General features: G+C 38.1%; 4 protein-coding genes, 1 long non-coding RNA gene and 1 pseudogene across 8 annotated transcripts in view; 5 read left to right on the top strand and 1 right to left on the bottom strand.

The window, feature by feature from the left end:
* Positions 1,262 to 6,024, top strand: LOC104707582 (disease resistance protein RPS6-like). 2 transcript variants are annotated; one of them, XM_019228552.1, is made up of 7 exons: positions 1,262 to 1,888; positions 1,981 to 3,100; positions 3,209 to 3,505; positions 3,605 to 3,647; positions 3,998 to 4,362; positions 4,470 to 5,273; positions 5,400 to 6,024. In XM_019228552.1, exons 1-7 carry the CDS (start codon positions 1,434 to 1,436, stop codon positions 5,727 to 5,729), a joined length of 3,414 nt encoding a protein of 1,137 aa, XP_019084097.1. In that variant the 5' UTR covers positions 1,262 to 1,433; the 3' UTR covers positions 5,730 to 6,024. The 2 variants fall into 2 exon arrangements, with proteins under 2 accessions (XP_019084097.1, XP_010422256.1); XM_010423954.2 differs by having other exon boundaries at positions 3,605 to 3,744; positions 4,095 to 4,362.
* On the top strand, positions 6,258 to 9,692 carry LOC104707581 (annotated as a pseudogene).
* On the top strand, positions 9,839 to 11,860 carry LOC104707580. Of its 2 annotated transcripts, none has more exons than XM_019228551.1 (7): positions 9,839 to 9,998; positions 10,109 to 10,171; positions 10,566 to 10,715; positions 10,788 to 10,861; positions 10,956 to 11,074; positions 11,288 to 11,371; positions 11,626 to 11,860. In XM_019228551.1, exons 2-7 carry the CDS (start codon positions 10,165 to 10,167, stop codon positions 11,726 to 11,728), a joined length of 537 nt encoding a protein of 178 aa, XP_019084096.1. In that variant the 5' UTR covers positions 9,839 to 9,998; positions 10,109 to 10,164; the 3' UTR covers positions 11,729 to 11,860. The 2 variants fall into 2 exon arrangements, with proteins under 2 accessions (XP_019084096.1, XP_010422254.1); XM_010423952.2 differs by having other exon boundaries at positions 9,839 to 10,010.
* On the top strand, positions 12,043 to 13,969 carry LOC104707579 (probable signal peptidase complex subunit 2). The gene is made up of 5 exons (XM_010423951.2): positions 12,043 to 12,217; positions 12,318 to 12,469; positions 12,716 to 12,797; positions 13,448 to 13,590; positions 13,703 to 13,969. The coding sequence occupies exons 1-5, from the start codon at positions 12,116 to 12,118 to the stop codon at positions 13,803 to 13,805; spliced, it is 582 nt and encodes a 193-aa protein (XP_010422253.1). The 5' UTR covers positions 12,043 to 12,115; the 3' UTR covers positions 13,806 to 13,969.
* LOC104707577 (plant UBX domain-containing protein 4-like) overlaps positions 14,636 to 23,451 on the top strand; it is a 10,905-nt gene continuing 2,089 nt past the window's right edge. Inside the window, exons 1-4 of one of the 2 annotated variants that reach the window (XM_010423950.1) lie at positions 14,639 to 14,898; positions 15,142 to 15,421; positions 15,517 to 15,612; positions 15,933 to 16,548. In XM_010423950.1, coding sequence (XP_010422252.1) covers positions 14,753 to 14,898; positions 15,142 to 15,421; positions 15,517 to 15,612; positions 15,933 to 16,334 — 924 coding nt within the window. In that variant the 5' untranslated portion in view covers positions 14,639 to 14,752 and the 3' untranslated portion in view covers positions 16,335 to 16,548. Of the gene's footprint in view, positions 14,899 to 15,141; positions 15,422 to 15,516; positions 15,613 to 15,932; positions 16,549 to 23,451 lie in introns of those variants that run through there. The other variant, XM_019228550.1, reaches the window with a different exon arrangement.
* On the bottom strand, positions 19,004 to 23,445 carry LOC104707575. The gene is made up of 5 exons (XR_754679.2): positions 22,413 to 23,445; positions 22,022 to 22,134; positions 20,635 to 21,789; positions 20,379 to 20,543; positions 19,004 to 20,302 (listed from the first exon to the last, which is right to left on the bottom strand). It is a non-coding gene; the product is annotated as an uncharacterized LOC104707575 (long non-coding RNA).

Genomic DNA, 23,451 nt, shown 5'->3' with positions numbered 1-23,451 from the left:
AAAATTGTGTAAAACCACTCCAATGGCGGTTCTGGACAAAATGTTTCTAGCAAGGCGCGGATGTCTCTCCCACCCTAAATCCATGGGTTCTTCCCACCCACGGGCTCGAGAGCTTTGTTGCTGTTTCTATCACGGTATTCTATTGAATTCAGGAAATTGCAAATTCTTATAATTCGGTGATCCCTTGAACCCATTTGATTGTATGAATTGTTAATTTGGTTTAAAAATTGGGACTTTTCTGATGATGATCCCATTACATTAAAGTTTCCAATTTTCATATCTGGAATTTTGATTTTTGAATCTTCTTCATAACTTATGCTGAATCTGATGAGGTTTTGTAAGTGTAACACACACACAAACACAAACAACACAAATTTGAATCGTTGGTGTTGATAAGATGAATTAGTCCATTCACTGTGTTGATATCTTATGTTCTTTTCAGGCTAAGAGCATGTGCATTAGTGTAGGACAATTTTTGGTCCCTCAAATATATTAATCTTATTTTCAGAGTTTCTTAAGTTTGATATGAGCTTTGGTGTAGGACAAATTTTGGTCCCTCAAATATATTAATCTTGATTTCATGTATTGACACAAATGGATTGGTCCCGTATAATCTTGATTTCATGTATTGACACAAAGTTACAAAAAGTTGAAAATGACATATACAATGGTAGAAGTGATAAGTGTTTATGCAAATGAGCCACAAGAAGATAGAAGGAAGATATATAAAAGAACAGACCTCTTTCTCCTCCACCCAAGAGTTTGCACATGTGTTCAAGTGCTTCACTTTCTCTTCGGTTTTTCTCTTCTTTAGAGATCCCACAAGAAGGTGCAATGTCTCCTACAATGGCTGCTCAACAACAATAATTGAATTCAAACATTCATTCCTATATAACTTGCGATTGGTGATCTACACTCTAAGAAAAGAAACAGGGATTAAGAGCATGAAACAATGAAGACTTGGTTGCATATATGCATTTACCTTGCTTAAGTAAGATATTGAGCTCATCCAAATGCACGGCAAAGCGGACATTTTTCAGTTAGCTCTGCGGTTTTCAAGCCATCAATTACGTTTACTGATGCAGCAGAGCAAGCACACATGAAGCAATATATGTGACCACATGTTACATGGTCTAATGACAAGTCACCTACTGTTACAATAGATCCTCCACCAAACAAACAAGTAATCAATGTGTAAGTCTTGTATTTGTAGTCATCATTTCGTTTGACTTCTTAGTTGACCGGACGTACGTACGTAAGCTTGGGAAACTTCAATCAAAATTTCGTTGGAAATTTCCCAGAAGGACAGTAAGAAAAACTCATGAACTTGACGGAGCTGAGAGTTCTCACTTCTTTTCTCTGATTAGTCTCTCAAATAAAATAAAAATCTCAGTCCTCGATCGCTCCATTGACTAAGAAAAATCTCAGTACGTATGGCTCGCAATTGGATATACGACGTCTTTCCAAGCTTCAGCGGTGAAGATGTCCGCCAAACATTCCTCAGCCACTTTCTCAAGGAGTTAGATCGGAAACTGATCACTGCGTTTAAAGATAACGAGATCGAGAGAAGCCAATCGCTTGATCCCGAGCTTAAACGAGCCATTAGAGACTCAAGAATCGCGGTTGTTATCTTCTCCAAAAACTACGCTTCTTCGAGCTGGTGTTTAAATGAGCTTCTTGAGATTGTTAAATGCAAAGATGAAAGCAATCGACTGGTGGTGATTCCTGTTTTTTACGGTTTGGATCCTTCTCATGTTAGGAAACAGATCGGAGATTTTGGGATAATATTTGAGAAGACTTGTCAGAACAGAAAAGAGGATGAGATCAATCTATGGAGGAGAGCTTTAATAGATGTAGCTAACACTCTCGGATATCATTCTACGAACTGGTACGTACGTTCTCTTGATGTGATTATTCATATATACTTAGTTTGTTTCTTGCTTGCTTTGTGTGTTGTTGATTTGGTTCTTGTTGTTTTAGGGTTAGTGAAGCAAAAATGATAGAAGAACTCGCCAATGATGTTTTAGTTAAACTGAGTTTAAATCCACCAAAGGATGATGTAGAGGATTTTGTTGGCATTGAAGATCATATAGGAGAGATGAGTTCATTGTTGCGTTTGGAATCTGAAGAAGTGAGGATGGTTGGGATTTGGGGTTCTTCGGGAATTGGCAAGACTACTATTGCAAGAGCTTTATTTAGTCGTCTCTCTCGTCATTTCCAAGGTAGCGTCTACATAGACAGTGCTTTTTTATCCAAGTGCAGGAAGGATTACCATAAAGCCAACACAGATGACTATAATATGAAGTTGCATTTGCAAAGAAATTTCTTGTCTGAGATATTAGGGAAAAGGGACATAAAGATGGATCATATTGGTGTAATGGGAGAGAGGCTAAAGCACCATAAACTTCTTATTGTTATTGATGATTTGGATGATCAAGTGGTGCTTGATGCCTTGGCTGGTCATACTCAATGGTTTGGACTTGGGAGCAAGATCATTGCTATTACGAAAGATAAACATCTTTTGAGATCCCATGGGATTTATTGTATTTACAGTGTTGGCCTCCCATCTGAAAAGCAAGCACTCCAGATGTTTTGTCGAGCTGCTTTCAGGCAAGATTCTCCACCTGATGGTTTCATGGGACTTGCTTCTGAAGTACGAAAGCGTGTAGGTAGTCTTCCTTTGGGTCTTAAAATTTTTGGTTCGTTATTTCGAGGCAGGAGCAAAGAGGATTGGGTGGATATGCTGCCTAGGCTTCGGAAGAGACTGGATGGAAAAATTGAGAAGACTTTGAGAGTCAGCTATGATGAATTAGATAGCAGAGAAGATAAAGCGTTGTTTCGTCACATCGCATGCCTCTTCAATGGTGCGAAAATTGATTACATCATTATGGTTCTCGCAGATAGTGATTTGGATGTTAAAATAGGGCTGAAAAACCTAGTTGATAAATCCCTCATACATGTAAGAGGAGATATTGTTGGGATGCACTGTTTGGTACAAGAAATGGGTAAAGAAATCGTTCGTACACAGTCTAGTGAACCCGGGGAACAAGAATTCTTGTTGGATTGTAAGGATATTTGCGATGTACTTGAGGATAATACTGTAAGTTCTCCTTTCATCGTTGTAAGGATATGATTAAAGCATGTCCTCTAAATGTAGTCACTTGTTAAGATATTGATTTTGTTTACTTCTAATATTATCTCTTTTCAGGGTACCAGAAAAGTCTTAGGTATATTGTTGGATATGTCGGGGATTGATGAGTTGCACATTCATAAGAGAGCCTTTGAAAAGATGCGTAATCTCTATTTTCTAAAGATTAACAATAAACCATATAAAAAAGTCAGATGGCACGTATCCGAAGGGTTCAACTATTTGCCCCCAAAACTCAAAGTACTAAGCTGGATAGGATGCCCATTAAGATGTTTGCCTTCTATGTTTTGTCCTCAACATTTAGTTAAGCTCAAAATGCAGAATAGCAAGCTCGAGAAGCTCTGGGAAGGAGTTCATGTAAGTTTTGAGTTAAAATTTTTGGATGAGTTCTTTGTTTTTTTTATAGTGTGTGTAAGTGTAACATATGTTTTTTCCGTTTGCTCTGCCTTTGTTTAGCCTCTCACAGGTCTCAAGCGTATAAATTTCTCAGGATCTAAAAATTTGAAAGAAATTCCAGATCTCTCGATGGCCACTTGTCTTGATAAATTGTTGCTCAGACATTGCTCGAGCTTGGTGAAAGTTACTTCTTCTATCAGGCATCTCCAAACACTATTGGTGTTGGAAATGAGTTAGTGCACAAAGCTTGAGGCTCTTCCGTCAGGAATCAACCTTAAATCTCTCAACAGGCTCGATCTCGGTGGATGCTCACGGCTAAGAAGGTTTCCTGATATCTCAAGTAATATTACATGGCTTAATCTAAATCGAACAGCTACTGAAGAATTCCCCTCTAACCTGCGTTTAGAGAATCTCAAAACTCTTCACATGAAAGAAATCAAGAGTCAGAAACTNGTTTGAAAGAAATTCCAGATCTCTCGATGGCCACTTGTCTTGAGAAATTGTTGCTCAGACATTGCTCGAGCTTGGTGAAAATTACTTCTTCTATCAGGCATCTCCATAAACTATTGGTGTTGGAAATGAGTTGGTGCACAAAGCTTGAGGCCCTTCCGTCAGGATTCAACCTTAAATCTCTCGACAGGCTCGATCTCGGTGGATGCTCACGGCTAAGAAGGTTTCCTGATATCTCAAGTAATATTACATGGCTTAATCTAAATCGAACAGCTACTGAAGAATTCCCCTCTAACCTGCGTTTAGAGAATCTCAAAACTCTTCACATGAAAGAAATCAAGAGTCAGAAACTATGGGAAGGAGTGCAGGTAATGGTATAACTAATTCTATAACTTTGGGAAAGGTAAATCATTTTAGATGAACATATCTTATTCTTGACACTTTCTCCTTGTTGTCTTTTTATTCTTTTGTTCAGCCGCTTACATGCCTCACGACGATAGATTTGTCGGGATCTGAAAAGCTGAAAGAAATCCCAAATCTTTTGTTGGCAACCAATCTTGAGTGGATGAATCTCGGGGGTTGCTCAAGTTTGGTGGAATTACCATCTTCCTCTATTGAGAATCTCAATAAGCTGACTTACTTGAGTATGGAAAATTGCACAAAGTTGGAGGTACTTCCAACCGACATCAACCTTAAATCTCTCGAGTGTCTTAATCTCAGTGGATGCTCAGAGCTAAGGTTTTTTCCTGATATCTCAAGAAACGTTCTTCTTCTCGTTCTAAACCAAACAGCGATTGAAGATATTCCTTGGTGGGTCAACACATTCTCTAGACTCAGTTGCCTACGTATGAGAGATTGCAACAGTTTTAAATATAAATCATCCACTTTTATTATTTTGAAACGTCTTAAGGAAGCTGACTTTCAAGACAGCGGGGATTCCCATGATATTTTCGACGATGGTAAGGACTATAATAGTTTCTGTCGATATCAGGACTGTGTAAGAATAGTGAAAAATAAAATAGGAGAAAGGAATAATCAATGGATCTACAGAAGTTTTTCTCAGCTTTTAGCATGCAAGAGTTTTGCAGAGATTGAAACACTACTAACAGAAGTGGATCCGAACAAAGAAAGAAAAGCTTTAGAGATGTACTTGAGAGATTTTTGCTATGACTATAATAATAAGGAGAAAAGTTTCATACGCCAGCATCCAACGCTATGGCAACAATATTTGAAAGAACAAGAAGTCGATGTACGGCTACAGGCTCATAAGTTTATTCTGGTTGCAACTTCTTCTGTCTTCTACTCCTTTTACTTTTTATCATTATCTGATTCAGTTAGAAATTCGTAGAAATGATCTTCCATGATATGATTTCGTTGTTAATGTTCTTTTCCTTGTCATATATAGTCTGCAAGATCAGAGGAGTTTATGAAGATATTTGAATCAGACAAATTTAAGGCTTCTTCCAAGCTGGAGACAATCACTCTGTCAGAGCTGAAACAAGAAGAGTTAGAGGCTTTTGTTGAGTTCATCTACAGCGACGGCTCTATGCTCTCAGAGAAAGCAAAGCAACACGTTAGATCACTCTATCGTGCAGCTGACAAATTTTTTTATTTTTTTTTTATTGGTCAATCACTTGCTTTTTCAGAGTTGCTAAAGTTTCAGCCATCAACGGTGAGGACACAAACGGAGTCGACGACTCTCCCTCCAAGATCAAGGTGTCGTTTGGGTCCTTGAAAACCCATCCGAAACCTGCGTGGTTGTCCACTCGCCAGGCTGCATCCGAATAGGCCACAAAAGCAGATCCCCGATTTGGGAAACTCGGGGGGTCGCGTCTCTGGACCGGTTTGATCATGGATTTCGATTGGGCCTCTTGCCATTCTCGACAACGTACAATCGCCATTAATAGGGTTTCCGTAGGGGTTTGGGGGTCTTTGTTGAAAATCTTTCGATTTGTATCTATCTTTTGACAAATATGAGATGTTGTATCTATGTGAGCTATGCAGAAAGGAGCTTGTATCTCGTAACTCTTTGAGTGTATTAGTATTTTTTAGAAAGTTGTATTAGTATTTTGAACTGTTTCCTGTTTGATATAATAATAGCTTTCCCATGCATAGGATCACTACAAGAAAAAACATGCTTTTCCTACCATTTTCGGACCAAACCTCTCCTACCATTTAAACCGGTTCTCCTTGAACAGCAGAACCGGGTTGGTTATCTCTGGAATATTTTCTCTCACTGAAATCACATAAACAAGTTTGTTTTATTATATACGGTCGGATGGGATCCTCAAAAAACCTCATAAACCCTTTGAAGCTCGAGAAAAATTGTGTAATCACACTCTGATGGCGGTTCTGGACAAATTGTTTCGAACATCTCGAGCATGGCGCGGATCTCTCTCCCACCCTAAATCCATGGTTCCTTCCCACCCACGGACACGAGAGCTTCGTCGCTGTTTCTATCACGGTATTCTATTGAATTCAAGAATTTGCAAATTTCTTATAATTCGACGATCCCTTTATCTCATGGCGTGTTTCAATTGAACCCATTTGATTGTATGAACTGGTAATTCGTATAAAAATTTGGACTTTTCTAGAATTGTAAGCAGCACAGAGAAGCTTCTTATGATCCCCTTACATCCCAATTTTCATATTTTCATAACTGGAATTTTGATTTTTGGTGTTTAGCTTATGATCTAGAGACGATTACGAGCTCTTTTTCACTTCTCTGTGCAGTTTAATCTTTTGTCTCATAGTAAATATTGTGTCTTTTGATATTTGCAGGAACCTTTGAGCAGCAGAGTAATTCAAAAGTAAATCAAGTCTTGAGATCTTGCAGCACGCTAAACGATTCTCCATGCTTTTCCATGGCACCTGCATTTTTGGGTGCTCTCTTTAGTTTTGGAGCAATTGGAGTAGCTTATGCTGAATCTGATGAGGTTTTGTAACACACACACACACAAACAACAAAATTTTGAATCGTTGGTGTTGATAGATGAATTAGTCCATTTACTGTGTTAATATATTAACCTCTTGCAGGTTAATGACAAGTCACCTGTTCCAATAGATCCTCCACCAAACTATGTAGACATTGCCAAGAAAGAACGAGCTCGGATTGAAGAACTAATACAAAGTAAAGGAACTCAATATGGTTCTTACCCACGGTTCAATGTTGCTGTCAGGGGTCAAAAGGTTTCCGCCAGTGATCCCTCTCTTTTTTTTGTTTTCTCTAGTTTCGAGAATTTGGGTATATGACTTATTTCTGAGTGTTCCTTGATGCAAAACTTTGATGATACAAATGTTTGTTCTGTGTTTTAGATTACTTTGAAGTTCCAAGTTCCTTCTACTTGTGAAGTTGCGCAATTAATATCAAACATTGGATCCCAACTAGGTGTGAAAGTCTCAGATCGCACTGGTGGTTCAGACATGCTATTGCGTGCTTGGGACAAGTAATTTTCTTGTTCAACGTTAACTGTGTCCAAGAACCAATATTTGAAGCCTGATGTAGAGTATAAAACTAATCGCTACCCCTTTCTTGTTATTTCAGTCCAGTCGCTTGGCAAATAACACTTCGCAGTGTGGAAAACAAAGAGAAGAAACTAGGAGAGAGTGAAGATGATTCAGATGATGACTTGTGCATTCTTATCTTTGGTTCCTTAATCACCTCTGATAAAGTAGTAAGTTTCATTTCTCTTTCAGATATTTACTCAATCGTCAAATGTTCTTGGTTATTTTGTTTTATAACATCTTAACGATTGTACAAAATGTGTTAGGAAGTTGAGTTCATCAAGAAGGGAAGCTTGACTACTGAAGAACTTGAGGCTTTTGTTTCAGCTTTGCGAGTAGCTGGAACAAAAGCTGGACAAAATAAGGGAGGTGGAAGTAGAGGTAGCGTTCGTGAACCATCTACGGACAAATCTATATCTCAATTGGAATCGATGGGAGTGAGAATCTATGGAGTTAACAAACCTCTTGGTGATGATTCTGTCGATGAGATATCATGGGACAATATTGCTGGATATGATTAACAAAAGCGGTAAGCTTTTTAGGTTACATCTTTGCTCTTCTATCCCATTAATATGCTATATAATATATTAACTTCTATCATGATGCAGAGAGATAGAAGATACAATATTAATGGCCCTTCATAGTCCTGAAGTGTATGATGATATAGTACGTGGTACACGGTCCAAATTTGAATCAAACCGACCCCGGGCTGTTCTATTTGAGGGTCCACCAGGTTAGCGCAAGAAGAGTGCATTTGCAATTTCGTCCTTCTTTATAGAAACTATAATGACTCTGATGTCCATAAACTCTGATCATAGGAACTGGGAAAACATCTTGTGCACGTGTTATTGCTAATCAAGCGGTGAGTAGTCAAGAACTTGCAAACCCTATTTCACCTTCCGATTTTTTTTTTTGAATTTTGATCTCTTAACTTTTTGCAAATTTGTTCAAAAAAAAAAGAAAAAAAAAAACTTTTTGCAAATTATTGCCAGGGCATACCATTGCTATATGTGCCGCTTGAAGCTGTAATGTCTAAGTACTACGGTGAAAGCGAGCGGATTCTTGGGGCAGTGTTCTCACAAGCAAATGAGCTTTCTGATGGTGCGATTATATTTCTTGATGAGGTGAAGAAAAAAGTTGCTTCTTATTTTTGTCTGATATTTCCTTTCAAAATTTTGACTATGAATTACAAACATTACTTGTCTAACTCACAAATCCAGATCGATGCCTTTGCTATCTCTCGTGATAGTGAGATGCATGAAGCAACACGTAGAGTCTTGTCGGTATTACTGAGGCAGGTAAACACACAACAAAAATGACCAATATCACATATACACGAGACGATAGACTAGCTATTTGCCAGAATGATGAATCTGCTTCTATGTTTTTCTTCAGATTGATGGATTTGAACAAGACAAAAAAGTGGTTGTGATTGCTGCAACCAATAGAAAACAAGATCTTGATCCCGCTTTGATCAGGTAAAGCAATAAAAACCTCTTAAAAACCAAGTTCAATTCCTGGCTGCAGTATCCTGATCAAATGTTCTATGTTTGTGTATCTTTAGCCGGTTTGATTCCATGATTTTGTTTGACTTACCGGATTTACAAACACGTCAAGAAATCATCACCCAATACGCAAAACAACTCTCAAAACCTGAGCTACTCCAGCTTGCTCAGGCCACAGAAGCGTAAAGTTTCTAACTTTCTTTTAGCATATTATACTAAAAGTCTACTTCAAGGCCAACCAGTAGTTTGTACCTAATCCATAACAAGTTTTGTTTGGTTACGCAGAATGTCAGGAAGGGATATTAGAGATGTATGTCAAGGAGCAGAGAGAGCATGGGCTTCAAAGGTTTAAAATCCGAACCTCGTCTTCTCTACTTGTGCTATAAATGTTACGGGAATGCAAATGATTAAAAACCTTGTTATATATTTGTTGGACAGTTGATTCGTCGAGCAAAATCTGGTGGAGAAGAACAAAAGATCACTCTCCCTCCAATACAAGAGTACTTGGAAAGCGCTGAAGCTCGTCGCAAAGCTCTTCTTAGTGTCACTGAGCAGAAGGAACAGAAAAGATCCGCTACTCGTTCCAAGAAACCTCTGCTGGATTTTGAGTGACGATATTTATTAGACATAACATAGATACTTTCAGACATTTAACTTATATAAAGACAGTAGTCAGTATCTTCTGTACTTTTGAATATGACTTTTGTCAAAAGAGGATGTTGTAAAAATACAGTTGGTCGTTTGTACAATCTAAATGATGGTTGAAACGACAGCGTATTTTAAAAATTAGATTTGAGTAGAAACAAAAAGACGCTATTAGCCCACTAAACAACGGTATCTCGTAGTCTCTGAGAGAAGAAAGTTCCCTGAGAAGAGGGGACTTTGTGATCGGCGTCGTCGGATTATATTCCTTTTGTTGTCAGATTATTACTCCGACTTTAGATGCTTTTTGCTTGATTCCGGGAAGGATCTTATCGCAGTTTGCGGAATTAAAGGTTTTTGAACGAGTATGTACTTCCTATGCCTTGAAACTGTTCGACGAAATGCCTAGCTGAGATTTTTTCTCACAATTTTCCTCCGTTTTGTTGTAAATATGAATTTTCAGGGTTCCCAGGTTTGGTCTGTTCTTAATTCCTTGAAGTGATTTGATACAGAGAAGTCATGGATGGTAAGTGACTGATTCTTGTGCAACTGTGAATTTTTTTTTGTTGCTTCACTTATCTTGTGTTGCATTTTGGAAAATTGGTGAATTAGAGAATGCAAACTCAGGAAACCGACATTGTTTAGCAGCTTTACTCTTGAAACAAATTGTAATTTTACAAACGCATAGGCTGTTTGAAAAACTATTAAGATGTGTTTGTATACCTTCTTAATATTTCCTTTTTTAGTATACCTTGTCACCAATCTGCATCACAATTGTGCATGGAAATTATATATTTTTTTCTTGGAAAATTGAATATGAAGTGATAAAAGTGTTTTTGGATCCTGGTATTATTAGTAAGTGTTTTTTTTTGTTTGCTGTATTATATGAAAAGTTGTAATATTGGTGTTTCAATTTTCAGTTGATTCACAGCCGATGATGGAGGAGACCATACTGGTCGGTGATGACCTAATGATGGGTCCTCCATCCCCTGTCATTCCTCCTGATATTGCTTCACATGTGCTTGAAGGTGTTGAATTGTGCGATGGGATTTTGAGGAATCTATTCCTATGTGAGTCTCTAATTTTTCCATTCAAGTCTATCCACGGTTTGGATTATTTGGTATTGTATTCTCTTGTTTTAGGCTTGCAAATCAATGACATTGAACCATTTTGCCAAGATGAGCTTGCCATATATCGACAATGTGCTGAAAAGAGGGTAACCATTGGCTTTGATTTTTGTTTTTGTAAAGCATTGCATCTCTTATGTCCATTTTCTTGAATATTTCCTTTTCTTGTAATCTCTCTGGTAGGACAAGATATTGAGAGTAAGACTTCAAGAGAGCGAACACAAGTTAGGATTGTCTATGCCTATTGATCTGGCTAAGGAAAGGATTACTCAGCTTGAAGCTGAGGCCACATCACTAGAGAGGTACTCTTTCTTAACATTGCAATGTGATGCATAGACAATTTCAGATTTCAAAATTTTTGTAGTATATTTTGTTTTGGATAATCTATATGTGAAGAGTTTGTCGCTGGATTTGTGCAACCATGTAATCATGTATATCTACAGATGTTCACAAATTGAAACTCTGTTCTTAAATCCAGAATGTTCCCTAATACAGTTCATTTGCTTTATAATTAGGCACTTGATTCTAGCAAGTGGAGCTGAAGGAATTGAAGGATTTCGCCGGAGATGGAGTTTGCACGGTCGGATGACGGATACCAAGTACTGTAACAAATTTAAACCTCATAGTATAACAATTTTCATAATATAGTATCATTGCATATAATATGCTGCATGAGACTAGATGAACCCATCATGACCAACTGTTTTCCCAAATTGCTTTTACTTTGCTCTGTATATCTGATTGTTAGTATTATAGAAAGTGAAACCTATAAACCCTTTATGTAGTAGTATACTGTTTGATTTTGGTTTGCTTAGCTTAAAGCTGAATTTTTCTGTGTGTGTGGATGTTACAGAAAAAGACTGGAGTCACTGAAGCAGGGAATGGAGGAGAGAACAAAGGATGAACATGATGAAGCTCCAAAACCTCCTGCTTCGAAAAGATGGTTCTTTTGGTGAAGTTTTTTGGTGATTTTTTTCCAGAATGAATCATGTTTTGGATAATAAAGGTTCATAATCATTACCTTTACACCAATGTAACCACTTACACGAATTTAAAGTATAATTAAATCTAAAATGTTTTTTCTTCTCCATTTAATTTCGCTCTTACAAACGTCAAACTGAGACTCCTCCACTTTATCTGTGTTTAGAACTTAGAAAGAACAGACCCCGAGAAACGGCGTCGTATGTCTGAAGCCCATGTGAGGCCCAATATGAACGAGCTCGAAACGACAGCGTACCATTCGTAGATTGTAGTCTTCTGACCGAAACGTCTCTTACAGGAAGCATATCTCACTCTGCAAGAGAAACTTGGAAGCAGCGATTTGATATTTGTCTCGATCAGCCATGGAAGAGAAGAAAGCAGACTCTGTGACTAAGAACGCTAAGAAGGTTAACTTGTTAGACCACAACGCTATCAAACACCTCCTCGACGAATCCGTCTCCGAGGTAAGTCATACAAATCAACATTAACCAGTCCCCACAATTTCGTCTCTCGATTTCTCCATAAAATCTCAATCAAATTTTTGTCCTTTTTTGGGCTGATTAGATCGTTACGAGCCGAGGGTACAAGGAGGATGTGAGATTGAGCAACGTCAAGTTTCTCTTAGGAGGGATTATAATCGTGGTTGCTCTTGTTGCTCAATTCTACAACAAGAAGTTTCCTCAGAACAGAGACTTTTTGATCTGCTGCATCGGATTATATCCTTTTTTGTTTTGGTCATCGTATTCGTTAGATGCTTGATTCGTTAAGATTAAGCTTGAAACTGAGGATAGATTTGAATTGAAATTGATAATTGTTTCCTTGGTATGGTTCGATTGCTTTGTCTTGTTTGGATTAGATTTTGAGAAACTAGAATGTCTAAAAAAGGTTTATGTATGATCGTATAGACTGCTTAAAGTCTTAATCTTTTGGATATAGATTTGTTTATTTCTTGACTCTGGCAAGTATGTGGTGTTGACTGCGGTAATGCAGCTGATATTGTACATTAAGGAGAAGAATGCTATACTGTTCACCTATCCTCTTGAGGTTTGTTTCCTGGCTGTTGGGAAAATACTGTTTCATTGAGTGTTTCTTTTGATAGGTTGTGTGTTTTTGGACTTCGTTCTTGTTTTGCTTGTAACACAGCTGACTGTTGTTTCTTTGATTTGGTTGCATAATTTACATACTACCCTACATTCATTTCTTCATAGCTGGTGGTGTATTTTGATGTCCTTCTATTTTGTAAATAACTAGAACTGTGCTTCTGCTAGCTTCACATATATTCTAGTAGTGTTTGCATGACGTTGGTGATCTTGATGTTTACGAATCGAGCTTTAGCGGTGCAACATTTCCCTTTCACTCCACTCACTTTAATCAATTTTTTCTCCAATGTTATTTTCAAGTCTTGATAATTTGTGCGGTGGAAATTCTTGTATCTCTTGGTAGATGTGATTGGTAATGTCTTGTTACATGAGACATGCTATTAATATCTTTACGATGGGATGCAATCTTACCAAACATATGATTAGTGCTCATTGGTTAGGGAAGAAAGAGAACTCCATTTTGTTTTGCTATTTCAGTTGCTATGATTATTTCGTTAGCAGATTAATGGTTTTGGTACAGTTGTTAGGCCATGTTTATTTGGTTGTTTAGCTCATCTTTTCCTGATTTGAAGTTTGGATGGGGTTGGTATGCAGGGATCATTCACCAGCACTGGTTTGGTGGTTTCTTCCAAGTTACCTAGATTCTCTGATCTGTACACTCTCACCATCGACAGTGCTGATCCGAACTCAATCTCAGCTGGGAAGTCAGTCCAGCTCACCAAAAGTGTCACTCAATGGTCTCTCTCTCTCTCTCTGCATTGTTCGTACATGTGCACACGCCATAACCTTTGTATATCGTAATCTTGTTTTAAAATGGGGTTTTTTTTGTGTATGTGCGTGTGTATTTAGGCTCACAAAAGATGGAGTTCTTGTTGAGGGTTTATTCTGGAAAGATGTTGAAGCCCTTATCAAGGAGTACACAGAAGCAGGAGAACCAAAGAAGAAGAGATGATCATCTTATAAAAGCGGAAAGTATGTTCAATCTAGTTCTAAATGTTAAACAAACTTGATAACTAAAACCGGTGGTGACATTTTTTTAGAGAGGATACATTGATTACCCCCTCCAACAGAAGATTCACAAATTTAAACCAAACTTTCATATCATTCCAGATTTTATTACCATCCATTGTCTCATTTGGAGATGTTGCCGTACGCTCAGAACCCAATTTTGTGGTTTAATAGGGATGATCATTTAACTTTTGGAAACTGATGTTTGGTCGGTCTGGTCCAACCTAACCGGGCCCAAAACAACATAGAATAACTTTTAAAAAATCCGGTCTGATCCGAATTTGTCTGGTTCAGCCATTAGAGCTTTTTTTAGCCACAGCAACATTTTTTACTCGTTTAGTTGAAAATTCATATCTCTCGTTCGTTGTTGTTAGAAAAACCGGTTAGACCAAAAAACCATATTTGATACATTTTCTAGTTTCTAAATAAAATCATTTCAACAAAGAAAACTATTGAAATAGGCCAATTATGGGGGTCGACATAAGTAGATATTATAAGCTTAAACAAATAAACAAAGATTAAAATAGAAGGAACAAGAAAACGTCATGCCACAACGAAAGTTACTAAAAAAGTGTCAAAACCACAAGTACCAACCAAAACATATCAAATCTTTTATACTATTTTTTTTTGTACTCCTCCTTCTGAAGTCACGCGCTCGCACACACCACAGCCACAGGAGTACAGAACCAAATCTACTGATAATAAACTCCACGCGCATAATCAGCGCGTAAGACAAATGAGCGTCTCTCTTATATCTAGCGTTGCGTTTTGATATCTTCATCATCTTCATCTTCATCTTCTTGATTGATTCATTCTTTTGATTATTCGTTCGTCTCTCTTCTTTAGCGTTCGTTTTCAGTTCGTCACATCGTTATCTTTAAGAACAAAAGAATGTCTTCGAAAGACAAGAAACCTGCGAAGCCATTAAGTAGTCGTGGTAAAATCCGAACTCTTTCCGATCTTAACCGTAGGTCTGGTCCTGACTCCGACAGTGATTCCGATGGACCTCAAGAATACTACACCGGTGGTGAGAAAAGGTCAGTCCTCTTGTTTCCATTGTTTTACAAGTGATGATGATTAAAGAAGTGTGTGTGGGGGATCGTCTTTGGATCTACTTAGAGTTATCGAATTAGATAATGATTTATTATTAATTGCGATGTTTTTTTATAATCATTAAAATAGTTTTTTTAAACTGTTCAAATTGATGTTTATAACACTCTAAAATCGATTTAGGGTTCTTTAATGTTGTCTAATAGTTATGTTTTTATTGTTCTTGGCAGTGGTATGTTAGTTCAAGATCCTTCGAAGAAAGATGATGTTGATGAGATTTTTAATCAAGCTAGACAGCTAGGAGCTGTGGAAGGACCTCTTGAGCCACCTACTTCGAGTTCCAGGAGTTTCACTGGGACTGGGAGATTGCTTTCTGGTGAAAATGTGTCTGCTGGTCCTCAACAGCCTGAGCCTGTTGTTTACAACATTGTTTTCTGGTCTAATGGATTCACCATTGATGATGGTCCTTTGAGGAAATTGGATGATCCTGAGAATGCATCTTTTCTCGAGGTTAACATAAAACTACTTTTGATGGTGTTATATAGATGAATGAATGAATGAGTTTCATTGTGTAACTGTTATTGATTTAGTTTGTGTTCTTGTAGAGCATTCGTAAGTCTGAGTGCCCAAAAGAGCTTGAGCCTGCTGATAGAAGAGCCTCGGTACATGTCAATCTGATGCGAAGGGAAGAGAAATGCCCTGTGAGTCCTCTGTATTAGTACTCTATCCATCTCGTATATTTTTTTCATGATCAGCTTTGTTTTCAAGACCAAAACTAGCACTTGCTCACACTAGTTTCAAGACCATAACTAGCACTTGCTTACACTCAGATTTACATGAGTATCTTTGAGTTTGGTTCATTTTGTATTAGAAATTTTAGAAATACTAATTGTTGAAACTGGTAGTTTGGTCTTGCTAGATTTGATCAATACATTTTTTTTTTGTGGTGCTAGATGAGATACTATTTAGTCTGCTTCCCTTTTTTTATTGACCGTGTTACCGGTCTTGTTTCTCATTGAAGGAACGAGAGAAGCGTAGGGTTTCATTTCAAGGTGTCGGAAGAACTCTAAGTGGCAGCAATGATGGCAGCGGAAGTAGCCCACCGGTGGCTCTAGATTCAACTGTCATTCCCATCCAAGCCGGTTCAGCAGCACAAGCGCCATCTCCAAGTCTTGTAATAGATGAAACCGTTCCAACAACATCGATACAGCTAAGACTAGCTGATGGGACACGCCTGGTGGCTAAGTTCAATCACCATCACACGATCAACGACATTCGCTCTTTCATTGACTCATCTCGACCTGGAGCTCCAGTGAACTACCAGCTTCAGGCAATGGAATTCCCACCAAAGCCCTTGACTGATCTCACTCAGACCATTGGACAAGCTGGTCTCGCCAACTCTGTTGTTCTTCAGAAATTCTAAAACTTTCTGCAAGGGTTTGTTCTTTTTTGTCTATCTATATATGTATTATCACGAGATCTTCATAACTGCTACTGTAACCAGAAAAAATGTTGGGCCTGTAAGTTTTACTTATTGGCTTTGTATACGGCGTAAACATAAATGGTGTCTCTCTTATGGGAAGAAAAAAGACATGTGGTATAGTTTTCACTTAATTTATGGAAAATAAATATTTTCTTTTATGAGTTTAATAGAAGATTTTGGGAACAATTATACATTATCAAATGTCATATGTACAGAGTACAGTATATCTTTTTTGTGTGTTTTAGATAATTAATAGTGCATTAACAAATGTGGAGTCAATGGTTTCAAGTCAAGTACATGATCGAAATTTCGACGATTTACGTATTCGAGAATGCAGACATGAAGATGAAGTGAAAGACTTGTGGTATAGTTTTCACTTAATTTATGGAAAATAAATATTTTCTTTTATGCGTTTTGAGTTTAATAAAAGCTTTTCGGAACAATTATACATTTTCAAAATGTCATGTGTATATCTTTTTTTTTTTGTGTGTTTTAGATAATTAATAATGCATTAACAAATGTGGAGTCAATGGTTTCAAGTCAACATGATGGAAATTTCAACAATTTAGTTGAGAATGCAGAAATTTTAGCCATTTTACCAATCAACTTGGACTTCTCATAAGTACAAAGCAAGACAAAGAAGACACTGCTAGTGGCAATTGGCAAACGAAAAAGCTTTGAGACCAAAAAAATGCTGAAGCCATGTCCTCTCTCCTGCTTGCTCTTCATCTTCTTCTTCGTCTTCTTCATACCAAAACTATCCTTCTCTTGCCCACAAGACCAAAGACAATCCCTTCTCGAGTTCAAGAACTTGCTGATAACTCACAACGTCAAGAACCACTCCAAAGCAGAAATCGACTTAATGGGACGTTTCAAGACATGGAGGCCAAACTCAGATTGCTGCAAATGGCAACTCGTGAGATGTAACGCTCGTTCACCTTCCAGAGAAGTGATAGGCCTAAATCTGAGCTCTCTTTTCTATTATGATGGCTCAGCCTCAGTGAGTTTAAGCTTTCTGAAACCGGTTCTGCGTATAAATTCTCTCGTTACGCTTAATATCTCGTGGAATTTCATACAAGGAGATATTCCTGGAGATGCGTTTGTGAACTTGACCAAGTTGATCTCTCTTGACATGAGTTATAATCTCTTTAACTGCTCTATCCCTCCTAATATTTTCTCTTTTAAGACTCTTAAGTATCTTAACTTACGCTCGAGTTTATTTGGAGGAGAGATGCCTGGAGATGCGTTTGTAAACTTGCCACGGTTGATCTCTCTTGACCTGAGTTATAATGGCTTTAGAGGAGAGATTCCTGAAGATGCGTTTGTGAACTTGACCAGCTTGATCTCTCTTGACATTAGTTGGAATAGCTTTCATAGCTCTATCCCTCCTAAATTGTTCTCTTTGAAGACTCTTCAGTATCTTAACTTAAGCTGGAGTGATTTTGAAGGAGAGATTCCTCGAGATGCGTTTGTGAACTTGACCAGCTTGATCTCTCTTGACATGAGTTGGAATAGATTTAACTGCTCTATCCCTCCTAGTTTGTTCTCTTTGACGACTCTTAAGTATCTTAACATAAGCCTGAGTTTAGTTGGAGGAGAGATTCCTGAAGATGCGTTCATGAACTTGCCAAGCTTGATCCATCTTGACATGAGTTGTTATCTCGGCTCTATCCCTACTAAATTGTTCTCTTTGAAGACTCTTCAGTATCTTAACATAAGCCGAAGTGGTTTTGAAGGAGAGATTCCTGGAGATGCGTTTGTGAACTTGACCAGCTTGATCTCTCTTGACATGAGTTATAATCTCTTTAACGGCTCTATTCCTCATGAATTGTTCTCTTTGAAGACTCTTCAGCGTCTTGACTTAAGTAACAATGTTATTGGCGGTACGTTGAGTGGTGACATCAAACAGCTCAAGAATCTGCATGAACTGATCTTAGATGAGAATCTCATCGGTGGAGACATTCCTCCAGAAATAGGTAAACTAGAAAATAAGTTCTCAAAAACTAAACTTTATATTCATGTTATGTAGATTGAACCTGTGTTAAAATGTTCCTACCTTTTGAAATCTCTTACAAGGTAGTCTTGCCAAACTGCGGGAGCTGAGTTTGAGGCAGAACAAGTTCAGTGGTTCCATACCATCGTGTGTATCACGGTTAAAGAAGCTAAAAAGGTTTGATGTTCAGAACAATTTCTTGTCTTCTGAAATTCCGGATGGTATTGGGAACTTAGTCAATCTATCATCTCTGTCTTTGAGCATGAACAAGTTGTCGGGTGGGTTACCATCGTCAATTCAGAATCTAAAAAATCTTGAAACCCTTGAGCTTGAAAATAACAATGGCTTGTCAGGTGAGATTCCCACAGCTTGGTTGTTTGGTCTTCAAAAGCTGAAGATACTGCGGCTTGGAGGAAACAAATTCCAATGGAACAACAATGGTTATGCCTTTCAACAGTCTAAGTTAACACATCTGTCACTTAGTTCTTGTGGATTACAAGGGAATATTCCGGATTGGCTCAAGAATCAAACAAGTCTTGTTTACTTGGATTTGAGCATTAACAGACTCGAAGGACGTTTCCCCGCATGGCTATCTAATCTGACAATCGAAGTCATTATTTTGTCAGACAACAAACTCTCAGGCGCTCTGCCTCCAAATCTTTTTCAGTCTAGGAGCTCAATCAGTCTTGTACTATCAAGGAACGACTTCTCTGGTCAGATCCCTGATACGACTGCCGTATCATCATATATCATGGTACTCATGCTGTCTGAAAACAACTTCTCAGGATCAGTACCAGAGTCTATTACAAAATGCTCCGCTCTGACGTTGTTAGACTTGTCAAAGAATAGATTATCAGGTGAATTCCCGAGGTTCGGTCCCTTGTCACCCCTTGTGTGGCTTGATATATCTTCCAATGAGTTCTCCGGGGATGTTCCAGCTTACTTTGGGGAGTCCATCAGTATGCTCTTAATGAGTGACAACAATTTCAGTGGCCAATTTCCTCAGAACTTCAGAAATCTCTCAAATCTGATCCGTCTTGATCTCCATGACAACAAAATCTCTGGACAGTTTGCGAGTTTAACCTCTCAGTTACCTTCTTTTCTAGAGGTTCTCAGCCTGAGAAACAATTCCCTCAAAGGTTCAATCCCAGAAGAAATATCAAATCTCACAAGGCTTCAGGTCTTGGATCTCTCTGAGAACAATCTTGATGGATATCTCCCTTCATCTCTTGGGAATCTTACATGCATGATAAAATCTCCTGTGAGCTCATCTAAGGTTAGGCGTAACGTTTTCAGCTCCAGAACCGACGTAAACAGGTTAATAGACATCAAAGCACAAAATATATTTAGTCTTGTAGTGAACTGGAAGAAATCAAAACAAGTTCTTTTCCAGAGAAACTTCTACCTCTACACTCTCATAGATCTCTCCAAGAACAAGCTACACGGAGATATCCCAGCTTCTTTAGGCAATCTCAAAAGCCTAAAGGTTTTGAACCTCTCCAACAACGAGTTCTCTGGATCAATCCCACAAAGGTTTGGAGATCTTGACAAGCTAGAAAGCTTAGACCTCTCGCACAACAACCTCACTGGTGGAATCCCCAAAACGTTATCCAAGCTAAGCGAGCTGAATACTTTAGATTTGAGTAACAACAAGCTTACAGGTAAAATCCCTGAAGGTCCTCAGCTAGACAGATTGAATGATCCAAACATTTACGCCAACAACAGCGAAATCTGTGGAGTGCAAATCCAAGTACCATGCTCTACGCAGGAGAAGGAGCCATCAAATGAAGAAGAAGAAGAAGAAGAAGAAGAAGAAGAAGATATAGAAGAGGAAACAATGTTTTCATGGAAAGCTGCAGCCATAGGTTGTTCTTGTGGATTTCTTATAGCAGTTTTGTTTATGTACTCCAATGGGCTGTGGAAGTAACATAAATTAGTACTTAATCAAAAAAATATTTAAAATAAATTTCCTGGAAGAGAAGCGGGAACACCTTGTCTTGTGAGATAATACATGGAGGCTCGACCCAATAGTAAGCTTTAACACGAAGTGATCCATAGAGGATTTTGCTAAACACAGTCATCTCTGGATGGTCATGCAATGGAATCACTAACATGAACCAATTGCAACATCAAACTGAATTGTTCCTCCACTTCCCCTATGAACGCAAACAAGAAAGAAACTGTGAGCCTATGAAGGAAGAAGAGACATGGAAAAATTATCAAACATATGATATAAACTGTCCCTACTTCGATCGGTTATATGGATTTGGCTTGCAATAATCCTCATTCCTCCTCCTTCGTGATGAAAATGTATGAATCAAATTAACAAGCTGTGGCAAATTTCCCTTCTCGGGTTCAGTCTTTGGTCTCTCTTTCATCTCTAAGACACACACACACACAATGGTCAGTAAAGATGGCTGTTTCAACACTGTTTGCAACTGTAATCAAATCAATCCATTCAAACAATCAAATCCCGGAAATTAACAATGTAAAAGCAAAATGGTAGCAAGGAAAAACATCACTTACTGATTTTTGATCACAAGAAAAAGTTCAGTACCAATCGAAGATTGTATCTCTTCTCTAAACAGACCATATAAAAAAAAATCAACCTTTACCCACAATGAGAACTCTAAAATCACTGATCCTAGTAGTCCCATTATGTACAATAGATTAGATTGATGCATCTCTTCTCTAAACCATAAATCTCATCATGTATACATATAAAGTTTCAACCTTTTGCATTATTCCTTGGCGACTCTGACGATTTCAAATTGTGAAGTTGCAATTGCCCAGATTAAGTGGGATTGGCAAGTAAAAGTGAGCTATTTATGGTAAAATTTTCTACATTTATTCAAATCCAATGATCATAACCTCAAAACCTTTTAACCAAATCTTTATAAATCTCTACCAAAATCACTAATTCAATCAAAATCAGGCAGAAACTGCCAAAAAACCCTATCCAAAATCGGAGAAAATCAAACAAAGACAAAAGAAATTGAGAAGCAATGGGTCCTGAAACAACAGAAGAAACAAACAACTATTAGTATTTTAACCAAAGTGTTTTGCATTGTCTTGATCGGAGACTATCATTCACGAGCTTATCGAATACTTGTTTAAACAAAAACAAGAGACTGATTCTTACACAAATACTTGTTCAACGAAATGTTTAGCTTCTCCGCTAGACTCAACTGTGTCCTTGTTATGCTTGATAAGTGCAACAGAAGCAATTGGTCCATTTTAACTGAAGGAAATCACAAGCTTACCACCACGACACTATCAACATATTTGTATGCATCGATCGTTGATTAAAGTCAACAGCCTCTGGCTTCGATGTAAGCTCCATTCATTCCAAGTCATTTGCGAGTTTGTCCTCAACTTTTGCCTTGAGGACATAATCATCAACTGCACATCAAAATGATATTTTCTTAATCAGTCAGGATCAATAAAGCCATAAAATGGTTCACACTACTGCAGTATGAACCATTCATTGACAATCATTAGAGAAACGATCTCCTAAAATCTGAAGTATGCAGAAACTGAAGTATCTAGACACAATGAGGCTGTATGTAGTATGTGCAGCGAGTTTTCCATTACCAAGTGAAAGGTTTGACGATCACAAAAGCTTTTATGGTACCTTTGCGTCGTTTGCAAAACCAGTGTCCACAGATAGGTGAATTGGGTTGGTAACTTCTCTGGCATAGAAGTCATGAATCAGTGCATTAATTAACCCCAGCGCCAGTAAAATACCTTGCAAATCAATAGAGTTAATTCTATCAGCTATTTCAAAATACGAACAACCATGAAACCACCACCAATGCAGAAACCCAACAGAGCATTAGGTTAAGCAGAATCCAGAAGCAGAGGTTAGGTTAAGCAAAATCAATAGAGATTATTCAATTCTGAAACTTTGCTATCCATGATTGTTCTAAAATGATACATTTTCTCATAGAGCCAAAACTAGCTTTCCCAAAAGGATCTACAGAATCAGATATATCAATCTACGAAAGTCCAAAAAAACAAATTACCCCCAACAGAAGACGATAAAGGAATCGAGAAAAATCATCAGGTTTCTGAGCCATTTCCATCAGCCCATTTGGAGAGAGAGAAGTGAACCTTCTCGCGAGCTAAGGATTCAGCTCAGTCATACTCATACCATACCAGAACGGAACCGCCGCAGTCGGTGGAGATGATGTACACGGCGGATAGAAGACATGGATGAGCCAGTTTCTCCTCCATTTGCTTCTGATTTCGTCATCTCTCATCTCATCGGATAGTTTTTTGCTCTTTTTTCTCATCGAACTTCTACAAATTTTAGAGTAACAGAATCGAAAAAGCAAGAGAAACCAAACAAAACCCTAAATTTCATGGCGAAAACCCCTCTTCTGCGAAGTGCAAGCTTGGCAAGGAAGATATCGACTCGTATACACTTATCAGAGGCACCACCAGAGCTGTTAGAGGTTAGTCCATACCAAGCTCTATGTTAAACTAATTCACTCTTTTGAATGCTTCTTTTTGGGTTATTGAGCTGCGATTATATATTTCTATAAACACTCATTTCAATTTGAAAGAACGGGAAAAAATAAATCTGTTCTTTTATACAGAAACTTAGCTTTCTTTTGGTTGCTTGAGGTTTGATTCAATGAAGTTGTGTTACGTCACCACTGCTGTGATCTTGGGTCGATTTCGTTTTTTTGCGGTTATGAAGGGACATTTTTATCAATTTGGAAATGTGATTGTTGCGGTGGGCGGTTGTGTGTTAATGCGTCCATTGGATGCTGGTAAGCGGTAAGCCTCCATGTGTGGCGCGTGTTGAGAAGATTGAAGCAGATGCAAAGGAACAATGTGAAGGTGCATTGTCGATGGTATTACCGTCCTGAAGAATCACTTGGGGGAAGGAGGCAGTTCCATGGAGCCAAAGAGCTCTTCTTGTCTGATCACTATGATGTTCAAAGTATTGAAGGGAAATGTATCGTTCACACCTTTAAAAACTACACTAGGCTTGAAAATGTTGGAGCTGAAGAGTATTATTGCAGATTCGAGTGTAAAGCTGCTACTGGACCCCCC

This window comes from Camelina sativa, chromosome 8, assembly GCF_000633955.1.
Source record: "Camelina sativa cultivar DH55 chromosome 8, Cs, whole genome shotgun sequence".
Lineage (NCBI taxonomy): Eukaryota > Viridiplantae > Streptophyta > Magnoliopsida > Brassicales > Brassicaceae > Camelina > Camelina sativa.
The sequence above is the reverse complement of the archived record's forward strand: the minus strand, read 5'-3'. Positions and strand labels throughout refer to the sequence as shown.

What these genes read in the sequence shown, in the direction of transcription:
- LOC104707580 (XM_019228551.1), top strand. An exon ending in GAGGCCACATCACTAGAGAG is followed by an intron (nt 11,075 to 11,287) that starts GTACTCTTTCTT and finishes CTTTATAATTAG; the next exon opens with GCACTTGATTCTAGCAAGTG. An exon ending in GGTCGGATGACGGATACCAA is followed by an intron (nt 11,372 to 11,625) that starts GTACTGTAACAA and finishes TGGATGTTACAG; the next exon opens with AAAAAGACTGGAGTCACTGA.
- LOC104707579 (XM_010423951.2), top strand. Translation starts at nt 12,116, where the DNA reads ATGGAAGAGAAGAAAGCAGACTCTGTGACTAAGAACGCTAAGAAGGTT. An exon ending in TTGATCTGCTGCATCGGATT is followed by an intron (nt 12,470 to 12,715) that starts ATATCCTTTTTT and finishes TGACTCTGGCAA; the next exon opens with GTATGTGGTGTTGACTGCGG. An exon ending in ACCAAAAGTGTCACTCAATG is followed by an intron (nt 13,591 to 13,702) that starts GTCTCTCTCTCT and finishes GTGTGTATTTAG; the next exon opens with GCTCACAAAAGATGGAGTTC.
- LOC104707582 (XM_019228552.1), top strand. Translation starts at nt 1,434, where the DNA reads ATGGCTCGCAATTGGATATACGACGTCTTTCCAAGCTTCAGCGGTGAA. An exon ending in GGATATCATTCTACGAACTG is followed by an intron (nt 1,889 to 1,980) that starts GTACGTACGTTC and finishes TTGTTGTTTTAG; the next exon opens with GGTTAGTGAAGCAAAAATGA. An exon ending in AGGCTCATAAGTTTATTCTG is followed by an intron (nt 5,274 to 5,399) that starts GTTGCAACTTCT and finishes TGTCATATATAG; the next exon opens with TCTGCAAGATCAGAGGAGTT.